General features: G+C 37.2%; 1 protein-coding gene across 12 annotated transcripts in view; it reads right to left on the reverse strand.

The window, feature by feature from the left end:
* ART3 (ADP-ribosyltransferase 3 (inactive)) overlaps positions 1–15,395 on the reverse strand; it is a 118,724-nt gene that overhangs the window by 30,004 nt on the left and 73,325 nt on the right. For 6 of the 12 annotated variants that reach the window (XM_008537199.2, XM_070614625.1, XM_070614623.1 and 3 more), the window contains exon 2: positions 3,987–4,064. In XM_008537199.2, the coding sequence (XP_008535421.1) occupies positions 3,987–4,055 (69 nt within the window). In that variant the 5' untranslated portion in view covers positions 4,056–4,064. Of the gene's footprint in view, positions 1–3,986; positions 4,065–5,218; positions 5,603–15,395 lie in introns of those variants that run through there. The other 6 variants (XM_070614622.1, XM_008537200.2, XM_070614626.1 and 3 more) reach the window with 3 other exon arrangements.

The following is a 15,395-nucleotide window of genomic DNA, read 5'->3' on the forward strand; positions in this document are numbered from 1 at the left end:
AGGATCTCTGTCATATTTATGTTTTGAATTCCAAGCACCTAGCATAGTAACTGGCAATATATTCAACTGAACTAAATAAGCACCCTATACTCTGGCCTATGGATCAGAAAATAGGATGAGCATGGGGCTGGCCTGGTGGTGTAGTGGTTAAGTTTGTGTGCTCCACTTCAGTGGCCCAGGGTTTGTAGATTCGGATCCCAGGTGCAGACCTACACATCGCTCATCAAGCCACACTGTGCCGGCGTCCCACATGCAGTGTGGAGGGGGACTGGCACAGATGTTAGCTCAGGGACAGTCTTCCTCAAGCAAACAGAGGAAGACTGGCAACAGCTGTTCATTCAGGGCCAATCTCCCTCACCATTGAAAAAAAGAAAAATAAAGTAAGATGAGTAAATCTGCCAAGGGATACCATTTAAGGGTTTCTACAAATAAAAGGATAATGCCTGCCACACCATTCTCTTTCCACTACTCTATCCTTGTATGGAACACTGGTTGCATAAGCTGCAACCTCAGTTGGAGACTTTATAGAGACACTTAGCCAGGAGCTGTTTAAGTTGCAGTTTCCACGTGAGTGATTCTTAAAAAGGGTGTGTGTTGGGTGGGGGAGAATCAACTTAAAAAAGCAAAATAAAACTTGATTCCATATCCCACACTACCTATCCCCTTCCCACTATCTCTCTTCTCCCCCTCACAAACTTCTTGAAAGAGATGTCTATCCTTGCTATCTCCATTTCAATTCCACTCATAACTCAACCCTCCACCTAAACAGCTCTCACTAAGGGGACATTTCTTCTAACACTCCTTTGCAGATCCAACATATTCTAGTTGACTATTAAATGTTGGAGTTTCTCGAGGCTACTTTATTTTCTAACTCTCAACTCTACACTTAGGCGATTATATACATGCCCATAGCTCAATTATCTTCTAAATACCTCTAACTCATCCCTGTAAGTACCAGACCTGTATACCAAATGCTTAATAACTCCACTTGAATTACTCAAAGATACTTCAAACATAACAGTCTAAGACCAAATTTATAATCTTACTGCCTACAATGACCACCACCAACTTGTCCTTATATAAACCATCTGTTCATTTGTGAAGTTTTCCTAGCTATCTCCTTCTCAGTCACCCTCTGTAGCCACTCCATTACTAAGGCCTAACAAACTTGTCCAAAGTGCTTTCTGTATGCTAGGCACTAAGTGTTGAAATATATTAACTCATTTAATCTTCAAGGCAAGCTGTGAGGTAGGTACCCCTATTAATCCCTTTTTTAAGGATGAGGAAACTAAGACACAGATTGAGTAACTTGTCTGGAATTAAAATTTGAACCCAGACAACCTGACTCCAGAGTCTGTCCTCTTAACCAAAATGTTCTGTTTCCAATGATGAAGACCACTGACATTTAGGTAGCACTTTTAAGAGTTTAACTTTGTCTTCATAACAACCCTTATGAAAGGCTGGGCAGACAATTCAGAACACCATTTTACAAATGAAGGAACTGTGCCAGCATCAGAAACTGTCTTGATTACCAGCCACAGAATATTCCGCCAGGGAAGTCATTGAGATCTCTGAACTCCTGGGTCTGTAGGTCAGTTTCCTGAAGTGTGAATTTGAGTTTCAGGAGATCAAATCACTGCCATCTCCTAGCCAAGAAATGCACTTTCCTCTACAGCACAGAATGTACCAGAGAGCATCCTGAGCACCAAAGCCTGATTTATCTTCAAGACTTCAACATATTATAAGACATCATATCCTGAAATCACCTCCCACATTCCTCACATCATATCAAAGTTGATCCAATATGTTCCTGTCTTTTCCCTATGCCTCTAACCAGTCTCCACATGTCTAATTTTAGACATCAAGTCCTTCTGGCCCAAGGCCACAGTTGATTGTGTGTTCTGTACAGTGAGTGCCTTGAGCAGTGAAAAAGCTCACAAATACCACCACCATTCAGGGGCAACTGAATGGACATTAAGGGACAGGAACAAAAGGCTACATGAACGCACTGATCATATTTTCTTCCTCTGATTTATCCACTGAAACAAAAGCCCATACTGATGAAATTCAATTACCAAAAATTTATTACAAAAATATGGAAATAACTTAAATGTTCAAGAAAAGAAATTGGTTAAACAAATTATGGAACATTCATAAAACAAACACATGAAAATTATGTTGCAAAAGAATATTAACAATGCAAATCAAAACCACAGTGAGATACCACTTCACACCCATTAGGATGGTTCTGATGATAAAAAAAAAAAAGGAAAATAATCAGTGTTAGCAAGGATGTAGAGAAACTGAACCCTCATACACTGCTGATGGGAATGTAAAATGGTGCAGCCACTGTGGAACACAGTTTGGCAGTTCTTCAAAATGTTAAACATAGGGGCCAGCCTGGTGGCGCAGCAGTTAAGTGCGCACGTTCCGCTTCTCAGCGGCATGGGGTTCACCGGTTTGGATCCCGGGTGCAGACATGGCACCGCTTGGCACGCCATGCTGTGGTAGGCGTCCTACATATAAAGTAGAGGAAGATGGGCACGGATGTTAGCTCAGGGCCAGGTTTCCTCAGTAAAAAGAGGAGGACTGGCAGTAGTTAGCTCAGGGCTAATCTTCCTCAAAAAAAAAAAAAAAGTTAAACATAGAGTTACCATACAACCCAGCAATTCCACTCCTAGCTAATATCCAAGAGAATTGAAAATATATGTTCACACAAAAACTTGTCATGAAAGTTCATAGCAGGACTATTCATTCATAAGAGCCAAAAAGTGGGAACAACCCAAATGTCCATCAACTAATGAATGGATCAACAAAATGTGGCATAACCATAAAAGAGAATATTATTCAGCTATAAAAAAGAACAAAGTACTAATAAATGCTACAACATGGATGATCCTTGAAAACCTTATGTTAGGTGAAAGAAGCCATACGAAAGGCCAGATATTGTATACTTCCATTCAGATGAAATGTCCAGAATAGGTAAATCCATAGAGAAAGCAGATTAGTGGTTGCCAGGGGATGCAGGGAAGAGGAAATTGGGACTGACTGCTAATAGCTACAAGGTTTCTTTTTGGGGTGATACGAATGTTCTGTAATGAGATACTGGTGATGGTTGCACAACGTAGCGAATATATAAAAACCACAGAATTGTGCACTTTAAAATGGTGAATTTTTATGATGTGTGAATTATACCTCAATAAAAAAAATCACAGTACAGTATAGGCGAGAGAATACACAATGATTCTAAAGAAAATGGATGCGAATATTAAATTCAAAAATGGATAAAATTTTAAGAAATTAATCTATTTAAAGTAGGCACTTTAAATCAGGGGACAAATACTCAGTTGTGATATGACAGTTAAGAATGTGGAGGAAAAAAACCAAGTGAGATATCAGTCTCACATTTCACACAAAAATATGTTACAGAATGTTTAAAGATTCAACTGAAAAATAAAACCATAAAAGTTCTATGAGAAAAAAAGAATACTGAATGTGAGAAAATGGTCATTATATAGTTTAATAGAAAACTTGTAACCAAACACTACAGTGTTGTCTTATTTGGAGAAAAACACATTTTCAGAATATTTAATGACTGAGACAGTTCTAGCACAATATTAACTTAAAAAGCAAGGTAAAAAAATACTACATACAGTGTGAACCCATTTTTGTAAATTAAAATACACACATAAAAAGCTGAAAAGACTATACACGAACAGACAACAGATTAAGAATCTTTCCCTCTGAGTGGAAGGACTGTGGATAATTCTTGCTTTCCTCTTTTTGCTTAAGTTTAATTTTTTCAACTTTCTACAGTTAACCTGTATCAAATGTGGAAAACGAAAAGATAAAAGTTACTTGTAAAAAACTGATTTACCTATTCTGTCTGCTCTCATTTCCATCATCAACCTACAAAGAAACCTCAGGCAATGTTATATCAAGAGTTCCCATTCCAGTGACCACATGCTTCCCATTCCCAACATTACCTGGAAGATGTCCACTAGAATCATAGCTGCTAGCACCATGCTGACCATTTCAAAATGTCCTGTCTTCATTTTTCTCTCCTAAATTAAAATGAAGAAATTCCAATTTAGTAGACTTAAAAAAGAGGTTTAGGGAAGTGGAGAGGATGACATACTATAAATATTTTCATTCTAGATGACAGTGGGTATCGTGATGGTCAGAAAGTGATTATCAACAAATTTCCAATGGCTGGAAGGGCCATTAGATTTTGTCTGGTGGTCTAACACCTTCATTTTAAACATAAGAAAACAAAAGTTCAGAGAACTTCTGCAATTTGCTCAAGATTAAATCTGTCCATTTCCAGTCTCTTCCAGATACGTCATCTGTTCCACCATGGTCATCAGTAGTCATATTTTCTTTCTATCTCTAAATCTATTCTCAGCATACACAGGAAATAACACAAACTGAAAAACAACCATTTCAATCTGGTCCCCTAGCTCCCAGTTTCCAAGAATTCTACAGGAGTTAGTGTCCAAGCACATCATCCATTCTTCTATCCTCTTTGCAAACCAAGTCAAACTCATGTGGGTAGTACGGAGATGATGAAACCAGTAGTGGTTCAAACCAGTTATCCAAGGGGGCCTCCTCCTCCCAAATATTCACATTCAAGAGAAGCCCAAGGATAAAACCAGTGTCTTGAATAACTTTCTGAAGGCGGGAATGAGAATAAGAAGGAACTGGGTAGGCAGCAATTCTAGTAAGATTATACAACTCCACTGGCTGAATGCCGAGTATTCACCCCAATGTTTATGAGACTGAAAGGGGTAAACAAAAGGTAAGAGGCCCTCAAGGGCTGAAGCTGTCCCAGAGCCATTAACCAATTCAATTAAAGGTTGGTCTACAATTCCTTTCACATACCTACAACAAAGTTGATATCACCAGAACTGAACTGAAATATCTATTTTATCCTACCAATCACCATATTCTGGCATCTGAAAATGGGAAAGGAGATAGTCCTCCCATTGGCCCCAGATTCCCATCTTTATTCAGGAGCAGTTCCTTTCACTAAAGATATTGAAATATACTACCAAAATGCCACCCTTGTGTTAAACTTCCTTTTCTTAAAAAGATTTGGAATATAATACTTGACAGATAACTGTCACAAGGCAGTACGTGGCAAGCAAGCTCTGAATCAGGGTTTTCTTGAAAATTCTTGACTTCCATAGGCTGAGTGTAAATAAATCAAAATGTTTACCTGGCTTTTCTGACTGTGGAGGAGGTTTAAATGATGCTAGGTCTCAAACTGTTCCCCCAGTCTCTCAGTTGTGGTGAGCGTGTCTTCAGGATGGGAGGTTGTTGACAGTGAGAGCTGAGAAGGGAATGCTTTTCTTTTTATAAACACCCCCAGCAGTAGCTTGGCAGTGGCACATTACCCCATTTGTGTTCTGCTATTTATATCTGGCCCCCACAGTATCCCTTGGAATCACTGCTGTTAACACATGAAATCTCCAAGAGGCTTGTAAAGCCACAGCAATTCCCTCTAACCACACAGCATGTTCAGTTCTGAGCTCTCAGGTCTGGGCTTCTCTCAGAGTGATCACTTCCCATTCGTAACCCTTTGACTCTGAGATGTCAAACTAAAGCAAGGATTTCACCCTAGCTAGATGGTTCACATAACTAAGGAGACTTGCTGTGTTAATCGCTGGCAATGGTGATGGCTATCACCATTCCCTCAACCAGCTTACTGTATTTCAGGTATTGTGCCAGGGTGCAGGGATACACAAGCAAGTAAAACAAAGTACTGAAATGCACTCACAATCTGATAAAAGACATGAATGTCCATACTTAACCAGAATACATGTAAGGAATCTGAAGTGTAGACAAAGTTTAGTGAGAACACTAAGAAGGGAAGGTTTGGTAATATCTGCAACTAAACCTCTCTTTTGAGTAAGATACACATAGTAAATATATTGACTGCAATGCTGAAGAACACAGAGTTCACTGATTATGGATAAAAACCATAAAACGTCGTAGGAAATTCATACCTATGTGCATCAAAATACATTAATAGATGGTATTAGATAGCAGCACTATTCTTAATAGCTAAAAACTGGAAACTATCCAAATGCCTATCAACAACTGAATGGACAAATTTGTGGTATATTCATACAATGGAATTTTGTATAGCATTGAAAATGAATAACCTCTAACCATATATAACAAATATGGATAAATCTCACAAACAAAATGTTGAGCAAAAGAAGAGACACAAATATATATATACAGCATAATTTAATTTATATAGAGTACAAAATCAGGCAAAACACATCTCTGGCACTAGATACCAGAATAGTTGTTACTCCGAATAGGAAGTAGTAACTACAAGGGGCACAATGGGAGTACTGGGGATGCTAGTTGGGTTCTGCTTTCGTTTCTGGGTGTTGATTACTCTTGATATATTCAGTTTGTGAAAATCCACCAAGCTACATATTCATGTGCATTTTTCTATATGTATGTGAGTACATACATACATAATTAATCAATGAAATGTTTTAACTTCTCATGAAGTACATTCACTTTTACAAAACCCATCTCTACTCTTCAAAACCTCTAACTTCTTCCTACATCACTGGCTAAGCAATTTAAGATTAAACACACTAAACAGACTCCCATTAACAGTATTATTTTAAAAAAATGGAGTTGAGGGGCCAGCCCTGTGGTCTGGTGGTTAAGTTTGGCATGCTCCACTTCAGTGGCCTGGGTTCTGTTCCCAGGCACAGACCTCCACCACGCATCAGCGGCCATGCTGTGGCGGCAACCCACGTACAAATTAGAGGAAGACTGGCACAGATGTTAGCTCAGGCCAAATCTTCCCAAGCAAAAAGACCCAAATGGAAATAGATTAGAAAGGAAAAGAGGGTTTGCACACGTTTTCAGGCCTTATGCTCATGCTGCCCTGATTTTAAGTCCCAGGCACATGGGCCTACAGGGAATGCAGCAGTGGGGTTTTCCTGTCTTTGGCCCCCTAAAGCCTACCAAATTCATCTATATATCACATAAAAGACTGAATCAACTAAAGAGAACATAACAAACACTGCAGGAAGTTCAAGGCAAGATTGGCCTTGTTTATTCCCAATATACTTTTGCTCTGTTTCTGATTTCTTCCAGTTTTTAACTTTGTTTTATTGAGGTATAACTGATATACACTATATTAGTTTCAGGTGTACAACACAATGATTTGATATTTGTATATATTGTGAAATGATTATCACAATAAGTCTACTTAATATCCATCACCTTACATAGTTACAGATTTTTTTTCTTGTGAAGAGAACTTTTAAGACATATTCTCTCAGCAACTTCCAAATATGATGCAATACAGTATTATTAACTATAGTCACCATGCTGTACATTATTTCCCCATGTCTTATTTATTTTACAACTGGAGTTTGCACCTTTTGACTCCCTTCACCCATTCCACCACCCCCCCCCCCCGCCATGCCCTCTGGCAACCACAAATCTGTTCTCTGTATCTATGAGCTCGGCTTTTTTTGTTTTTTAGATTCCACATGTAAGTGAATTCATATGGTATTTGTCTTTCCCTGTCTGACTTATTCCACTTAGCATAATGCCCTCTATGTTGTCACAAATGGCAAGACTTCATTCTTTTTTTATGGCTAAATAATATTCCATGCATATATGTATACCACAACGTCCTTATCCATTCATCCATCGATGGACATTCGGGTTATTTCCATACTTAGTGATTGTAAATAATGCTGCAATGAACATGAGGATACATATATCTTGTCAAGTTAGCGTTTTCATTTTCTTCTGATAAATACCCAGAAGTGGAATTGCTGGATTGTATGGTAGTTCCATTCTTAATTTTTTGAAGAATCTCCATACTGTTTTCCATAGTGGCTACACCAATTTACATTCCCACCAACAGTACATGAGGGTTCCCTTTTCTCCACATTCTCACCAATATTTGTTATTTCTGGTCTTTTTAATAATAGTCATTCTAACAGGAGTGAGGTTACATATCATTGTGGTTCTGATTTGCATTTCCCTGATGATTAATGATGTTGACATCTTTTCAAGTACCTGCTGGCTTTCTGTATGTCTTCTTTGGAAAAAAATGTCTATTCAGATCCTCTGCACATTTTTTAACTGGATTGTTTGGCTTTTTGCTATTCAGTTGTATGAGTTACTTAAAGACTTTGGATATTAACCTCATCAGATATATGACTTGCAAATATTTTCTCCCATTCAGGAGGGTGCCTTTTCATTTTGTCAATAGTTTTTCCTTTGCTATGGAGGACCTTTTTAGTTTGATGTAGTCCCACTTGTTGATTTGTGTTTTTTTTGCCTTTGCTTTTGGTGTCAAATCCAAAAAATCATTGCCAAGGAGCTTACCACTTATGTTTTCTTCTAGAAGTTTTATGGTTACAGATCTTACATTCAAACTTTTAATCCATTTTGAGTTAATTTTTTTGTATGATGTAAGATAGTGATTCAGTTTCATCCTTTTGCATGTATCTGTCCAGTTTTTCCAATACCATTTATTGAAGAGACTATCCTTTCCCCACTGTATATTCTTGGCTCCTCTGTCATAAATTAATTAACCATATATGCATGGGTTTATTTCTGGGCTCTCTATTCTGTTCCATTGATCTACGTCTCTGTTTTTACGCCAATATCATACTGTTTTGACTACCATAGTTTTGTAATATAGTTTGAAATCAGAGAGCATGATGCCTCCAATTTTCTTTTTCTTTCTCAAGATTGCTTTGGCTATTCAGGATCTTTTGTGGTTCTATACAAATGTCAGGATTGTTTGTTCCATGTCTATGAAAAATGCCACTGGAAGTTTGATAGGGATTATACTGAATCTGTAGATTGCTTTGGGTAGTATCAACACTTTAACAATATTAATTCTTCCAATCCATGAGCACAAAACATCTCTCCATTTATCTGTGTCATCTTCAATTTCTACAGCCAATGTCTTATACTTTCCAGTGTATGGGTTTTTCACCTCCTTGGCTAAATTCATTCCCAGGTATTTTACTCTCTTTGATGCAATTGTAAATGGGATTGTTTTCTTAATTTCTCTGACAGTTTGTTATCAGTGTACAGAAACACAACAGATTTCCATATATTGATTTTGCATCCTGCAACTTTACCGAATTCATTTATTAGTTTTAACAGTTTTCTGGTAGAGTCTTTAAGGTTTTCTATATGTATCATGTCACCTGCAAACAGTGATACTTTTACTACTACTTTTACAATCTGGATGCTTTTTCTTTCTTTTTCTTGCCTAACTGCTGTGTATAGGAGTTTCAATACTATACTGAATAAAAGTGGTGAGAGTGGACATCCTTGTCTTGTTCCTGATTTTAGAGGAAAAGCTGTCAGCTTTTCACCATTGAGTATGATGTTAGCTGTGGGCTTGTCATATATGACCTTTATTATGTTGCAGTATGCTCCCTCTATACCCACTCTGTTGGGAGTTCTTATAAAAAAATGGATGTTGAACTTCGTCAAATGCTTTTTCTGCATCTATTGAGATGAATATATGATTTTTATCCTTCATTTTGTTAATGTGATGTCTCAGATTGATTTGTAGATGTTGAACCATCCTTGCATCCCTGGAATAAATCCCATTTGATCATGGTAGACCCTCAGTGTATTGTTGAATTCAGTTTACCAGTATTATGTTGAGGATTTTTGCATCTATGTCCATCAGGGATTTTGCCTATAATTTTCTTTTCTTGTGGTGTCCTTGTCTGGTTTTGGTATCAGGGTAATGCTTGCCTTGTAAAATGAGTTTGGAAGTGTTCCCCTCTGTTCTATTTATTGAAAGAGTCTGAAAAGGACTGGTGTTGTTTATTTGTGGAACGTTTGACAGAATTCATTAGTGAAGCCATCTGGTCCTGAACTTTGGTTTGTTGGTAAATTTTTAATTACTGATTCAATCTCCTTACTGTTAATTGGTTTGTTCAGATTTTCTATTTCTTCCTGATTCAGTCTTGGAAGGTTGTGTTTTTCTAGGAATTTATCCATTTCTTCTAGGTTGTCCGATTTGTTGGTGTATAATTGTTTGTAGTAGTCTCTTATGATCCTTTTGTATTTCTATGGTATCAGTTGTAACATCTCCTCTTTCATTTCTGATTTTATTTGAGTCCTCTCTCTTTTTTTCTCGGTGAGAACAGCTAAAGGTTTGTCAATTTTGTCTATCTTTTCAAAGAATCAGCTCTTAGTTTCACTGATCTCTTGTCCTTTTATAGTCTCCATTTATTTTTGCTCTGATCTTGTTATTTCCTTCCTTCTACTAACTTTGGGCTTTCTTTTTCTTCTTTTTCTAGTTCCTTGTGGTGTAAAGTTAGGTGGTTTGAGATTTTTCTTGTTTCTTGAGGTAGGCATTTATCGCTATGAACTTCCCTCTTAGAACTTTTTTTTTAACATCCCTTAAGTTTTGCTATGTAGTATTTCCATTTTCATTTGTCCCAAGGTATTTTTTATTTTGCTTGCTTTCTTTCTTGACCCACTGGTTGTTCAGTAGCATGCTGTTTAATCTCCACATATTTGTGAATTTTCCAGTTTTCTTTGCATAATTTCTAGTTTCATATCATGTTTAGAAAAGATGCTAGCTATGATTTCAATGTTCTTAAATTTGTTAAGACTTCTTTTGTGGCCTAACATATAATCTATGCTGGAGAATGTTCCATGTGCACTTGAGAAAAATGTGTATTCCTGTTGCTTTTGGATGGAATCTTTTGTATATATCCATTAAGTCCATCTGGTCTAAAGTGTCATTTAAGGCTGATGCTTCCTTATTGATTTTCTGTCTGTATCATCTATCCATTGATGTAAGTGGGATATCAGTGTCCCTACTATTATTGTACTGCTGTCTATTTCTCCCTTTTTGTTGTTAGTGCTGTCAAGTCAATTTCAACTCCTAATGACCCTGTGTAGAGCAAAGCAGAAACTTGTCCAGTCTTTTTGTGCCATCCTCTTACCTTCTGGCACTATCTCAGACAATACTCTGCTGCTATTCAGAGTTTCCATGACCAATTTTTTCGGAAGTGGGTAGCCAGGTCCTTCTTCCTGACTTTTCCCTTTAGGTCTATTAATATTTGCTTTATATATTTATGCGTTCCCATGTTAAATGCATAAATATTTACAAATGTTATATCCTCTTATTTGATTGACCCCTCTATTGTTATGTAATTCCCCTCTTTGTCTCTTATTACACTCTTCATTTTAAAGTCTATTTTGTATAATATAAGTACAGCTACCTCAGCTTTCTTTTGGTTTCCATTTGCATGGAAATATCTTTTTCTAACCCTTCACTTTCAGTGTGTGTGTGTGTCCTTCTGTCTGAAGTGAGTCTCTTGCAGGCAGCATATGAGTCTTGTGTTTTTTTTTCCATTCAGCCATTCTACGTCTTCTGATTGAAAAACTTAGTCCATTTACATTTAAAGTAATTATTGATAGGTATGTACTTACTGCCATTTTCTTAATTGTTTTCTGGCTGTTTTGTAGTTCCTCTGTTCCTTTCTTCTCTTGCTTTCTTCCATTGTGGTTTGATGACCTTCTTTAGTGCTGTGCTTAGATTCCTTTCTCATTATCTTTTGTGAAGCTCCTACAGGTGTTTGCTTTGTGGTCACTATTGGATTTATATATAACAACCTATATTTCTAAGAGTTTATTATAAGTAGATAACAAGGTTTGAGCAGAGGTATGACATGATCTGACTTATTTTTTAAGATCATCCTGGCTGTTATTCTGAGAACAGTCTGTAGGGTGAAAGTAGGAAGACCACTTTACAGGTTATTATAATAATGCAAGCAGAGATTACGGTGGCTTGAACCAGGATGTCAGCAGTAAAGGTGGTAAGATTTTGACTGACTTCTTAGGATAATGCTTTGAAATCCATCCACATTGCTGCATGTATCGGTAGTTCTAAAACTGACTGCAGTGACAGCTGCACAATTCTGTGAATACACAAAAAAACCACTGAATTGTACACTTTAAACAAGTGAACTGTATAATATCTGAATTACATCTCAATAAAGCTGTTTTTAAAAAAGGAATGAACTACTGATACAGGTAACAACATGGATGAATCTCAAAAACATTATGCTAAGCAGTCAGTCACAAAAAGCTACATACTACATGACAATATTTAAAGGACATTCTAGAAAAGGCACAATTATAGTGACCGAAAGCAGATCAGTGATTGCCTAGGCCTTGAGTGGAGGGAGGAGACTAACTAACAAGGGCATGAAGGAACTTTTTTGGGGTGATAAAATGTTTTATATTATGATTGTACTGGTGGTTACAAGATGACATACATTTGTCAAAAGTCATGGAATTGTACACTTAAAATTGATCATTTTTATTTATATAAATCATATCCAAATACAGCTGAATTTTTTAAAAAAACAAAAACAACAACAAATTTGCCCACATACTCCTTGGAACGTTTTTGTGTACCCCCAGAATTATATGTATCCCAATTTGAAGACTACTACTGTAAAGCATCTGTAACGTTGCAATGGTCCATGAAAGAGGCTGAAAGTCAGCTGGGAAATCCAAAGGACATTAGGGTCATGATTAGGTAATGCAAATACACATATCTGGACTGACAGCCACGGCAGGACATTACAGCAGTGAATATAAATTACCATTATTCAAAGACCAAGCAGGATCAGATACCTTAGTGAAGGCCAGTGACCACTAGAGGTCAGCATCAGAACAAGATACCTCTCCGCCAATAGCAGGACTTAGACTGCTCTCAGGAAGGATGAAAGGAGAGAAGGGGAGAAAAGAATTCTGAACTTAACTAAATACTTACTCAAAGACGACTGCTTCAACTCGGAAGTGACTAAATTTTAATTGGCAAAATTAATGTTTCTACCATTTGTGGACATGAGGGTTTGTGAACTAAACTGATTTCCAATATAGAGAAATACATTTTTCCTTTTTTGCACATGGTTCCCAACCTACATTGTTGCACTCAGCTATTGGGGAAAATTGTAGTTTGCTCTCTGCTGGCTCTAGCTGTTAGTCTGGTCTCCAGCAATGGTGATATTTACATGCTGGTTCAGTAACTTAGTATTTTCCATAGATTTTGGGTGTTCAGTTGGTAAATCCTTCCATCACAGTCTCCTGGCACTGGGTATTCTAAGGAACAATTTCTGTGTCCTCTAATCCTATTAGGTGGTCCTCCCACAAACCCTAGATGAGCTTCCTTGGCCTTGCTGGACATCTTCTTACAGAAGATCACAGGTGTTACCTTCACTAAACTCAAGGGGAAACCTGGGAATTTCATCACTACAATCTTGATTTTGTAAAAAACTAGCGAAGAACCTCTGTCTGCTCCCAACTAATTCTGCTATTTTGCTAAGTCCAACTTATTGTTTGAGCGGTTCCATGTGAGACATGGTACTTTTCTAAGAGACCTTGAAAACAGCCCTGTTTGCCCAAGGAGAGGCAAGAAAACAATCTCACCTGCTCAAGGATTCCTGAAACTTATCAAGTTGTTTCTAAACTCCTACCTCAACCCTTTCCAGAGTTTCAGTCCAGAGGAGCCAGGACACAGGAGTCTAATCTTTTCCCCATTCTCCTTTTCTCTCTGTTCTGGAATCAATTCTTCTATTCCCAATTCTGTTAAGGGTACTTTCTATATGCTATTTCCTCCTCCTCTATCCTATGCACCTCCTTGTTCTGGTATTATCTGTCTTTTCCTTCTCTTGGACTACTAATGACACAATCTTAAAGGAGACTGGAGTATAGACAGAACAGACTTTACAGACAGCATGAAAAGCATATCTATTTAGAATTTTCACTATAATTCAGAATATTATCCCTATAACATTCAATATATAAAATAATGATTATAATGTAACATTATTATATTTGTGGACATGTTTCTGTTGGTCGATTTTAAGCCTCTAAGCTTTAATTCTTAATTTTTTCTTTCTACTGCAGTGAGACATACATTCTTATCCAGGACAACGGGTCTCCATGGCAATGATTTCAAAGTGTATATCTGGATGTGTGGAGTGAGTTAGTGTGTGGGACGTATGATATTTCAAAAGAAACTCCTTCAGAAACTTCTCATATGTCCCTCACAATATATGTCAATGTATCTTCACATCTCCTAGAATGTACATTTAGTAGATGTCATTTACACTATGAGCACTTCACAAATGTTTATGAAATAAGGAAACACAGGGATGGAGAGAGGGAGGATAGAAAGTCAGCAGCCTTACTACGCTTAAGATTTCCAGAAGAAACATTAGCAGGAACAGTATCAGCAGCCTCAGTCACCAAGGGCAACAAATTTCACTTTTGCAACTAGATCCTTGGGAAGAAGTTTTACTCATAGGGACTTTCCAGTGAAAGTGGTAACGTGTCCTGTTTCTAGTCACCTGGACTTACAATTTTGGCCTCACTAAATACTTAGATGAACTATGACTTGAAACCGTATATCTATGATTCAGCAATTTTCTACTATTGGACCCAATTACACACACAAACTCAGTCACAAATTCACATGCAACACTACGTGCCAGATCATAGAGTTTAATTTTAATGCTCTAATACATATTTGTAAATTAAATTTACTTTCTTCACCATTGTGATAGGAACACTTGTAAGTGGGAAGCTCTAAGTTATCTGGTGAGTAATTTCCTACGTGCTGGATGGAGGCTAAAGCCCAGCTGAATTGTGAGTGTTCTTAGCTAACCTGTTATAATCTTACAAATCTCTTTTGCAGCTCTAAATTTCACCCAAGAAATTTCTTACTACACTGAAATCTACAGTCAACCTTTATTATTTAAATCATATAATTTGGTTTGTTGTCAAGAAATCTAGACGAAGACCATGAAGTCAGCAATTCTCTTTTCTCTCAAGTAAAGCTCCAGAGTCCAAACCACAAACATTCACCACAGAAGTCGAGTAACTGAGACTACTATGGCACAATTTAAAAAAGATAACTATTTAGAGAATCATTTTATTGAGCACCCAAAATGTTCTAGGTAGACATCACTCAGCCAAGTATTAGGGACCCATGTAATTGTTGAGGATTTGGGTTTCTCATTTACTAATCATTAATTTGGATAATAAACTACCTCTAAGGAAAAGAAATAAGGGCATATGACAATTTCCCCTTGTATTCTATCCTTTCAGAAGGAGACCTCCAAAACTTGCAAATCAAGATTCTGGGACAATGGACTATAAATGGAACTTCTAACTGACAACAATGTTGACAGTAATTAAGGTAGAAAACCAAGAACTGAAATATGACAGTAAAATTTAGAGGTTCCCTTGTGCTCAGGAAGTACTTTAAAAGAGTGAGAAAAGAGATCAATAATCTAGGAAAAGATACTTAAAAGATAACTCTCTAGGAAAAGGAGTCT

This window comes from Equus przewalskii, chromosome 3 (genome assembly GCF_037783145.1).
Source record: "Equus przewalskii isolate Varuska chromosome 3, EquPr2, whole genome shotgun sequence".
NCBI lineage: Eukaryota > Metazoa > Chordata > Mammalia > Perissodactyla > Equidae > Equus > Equus przewalskii.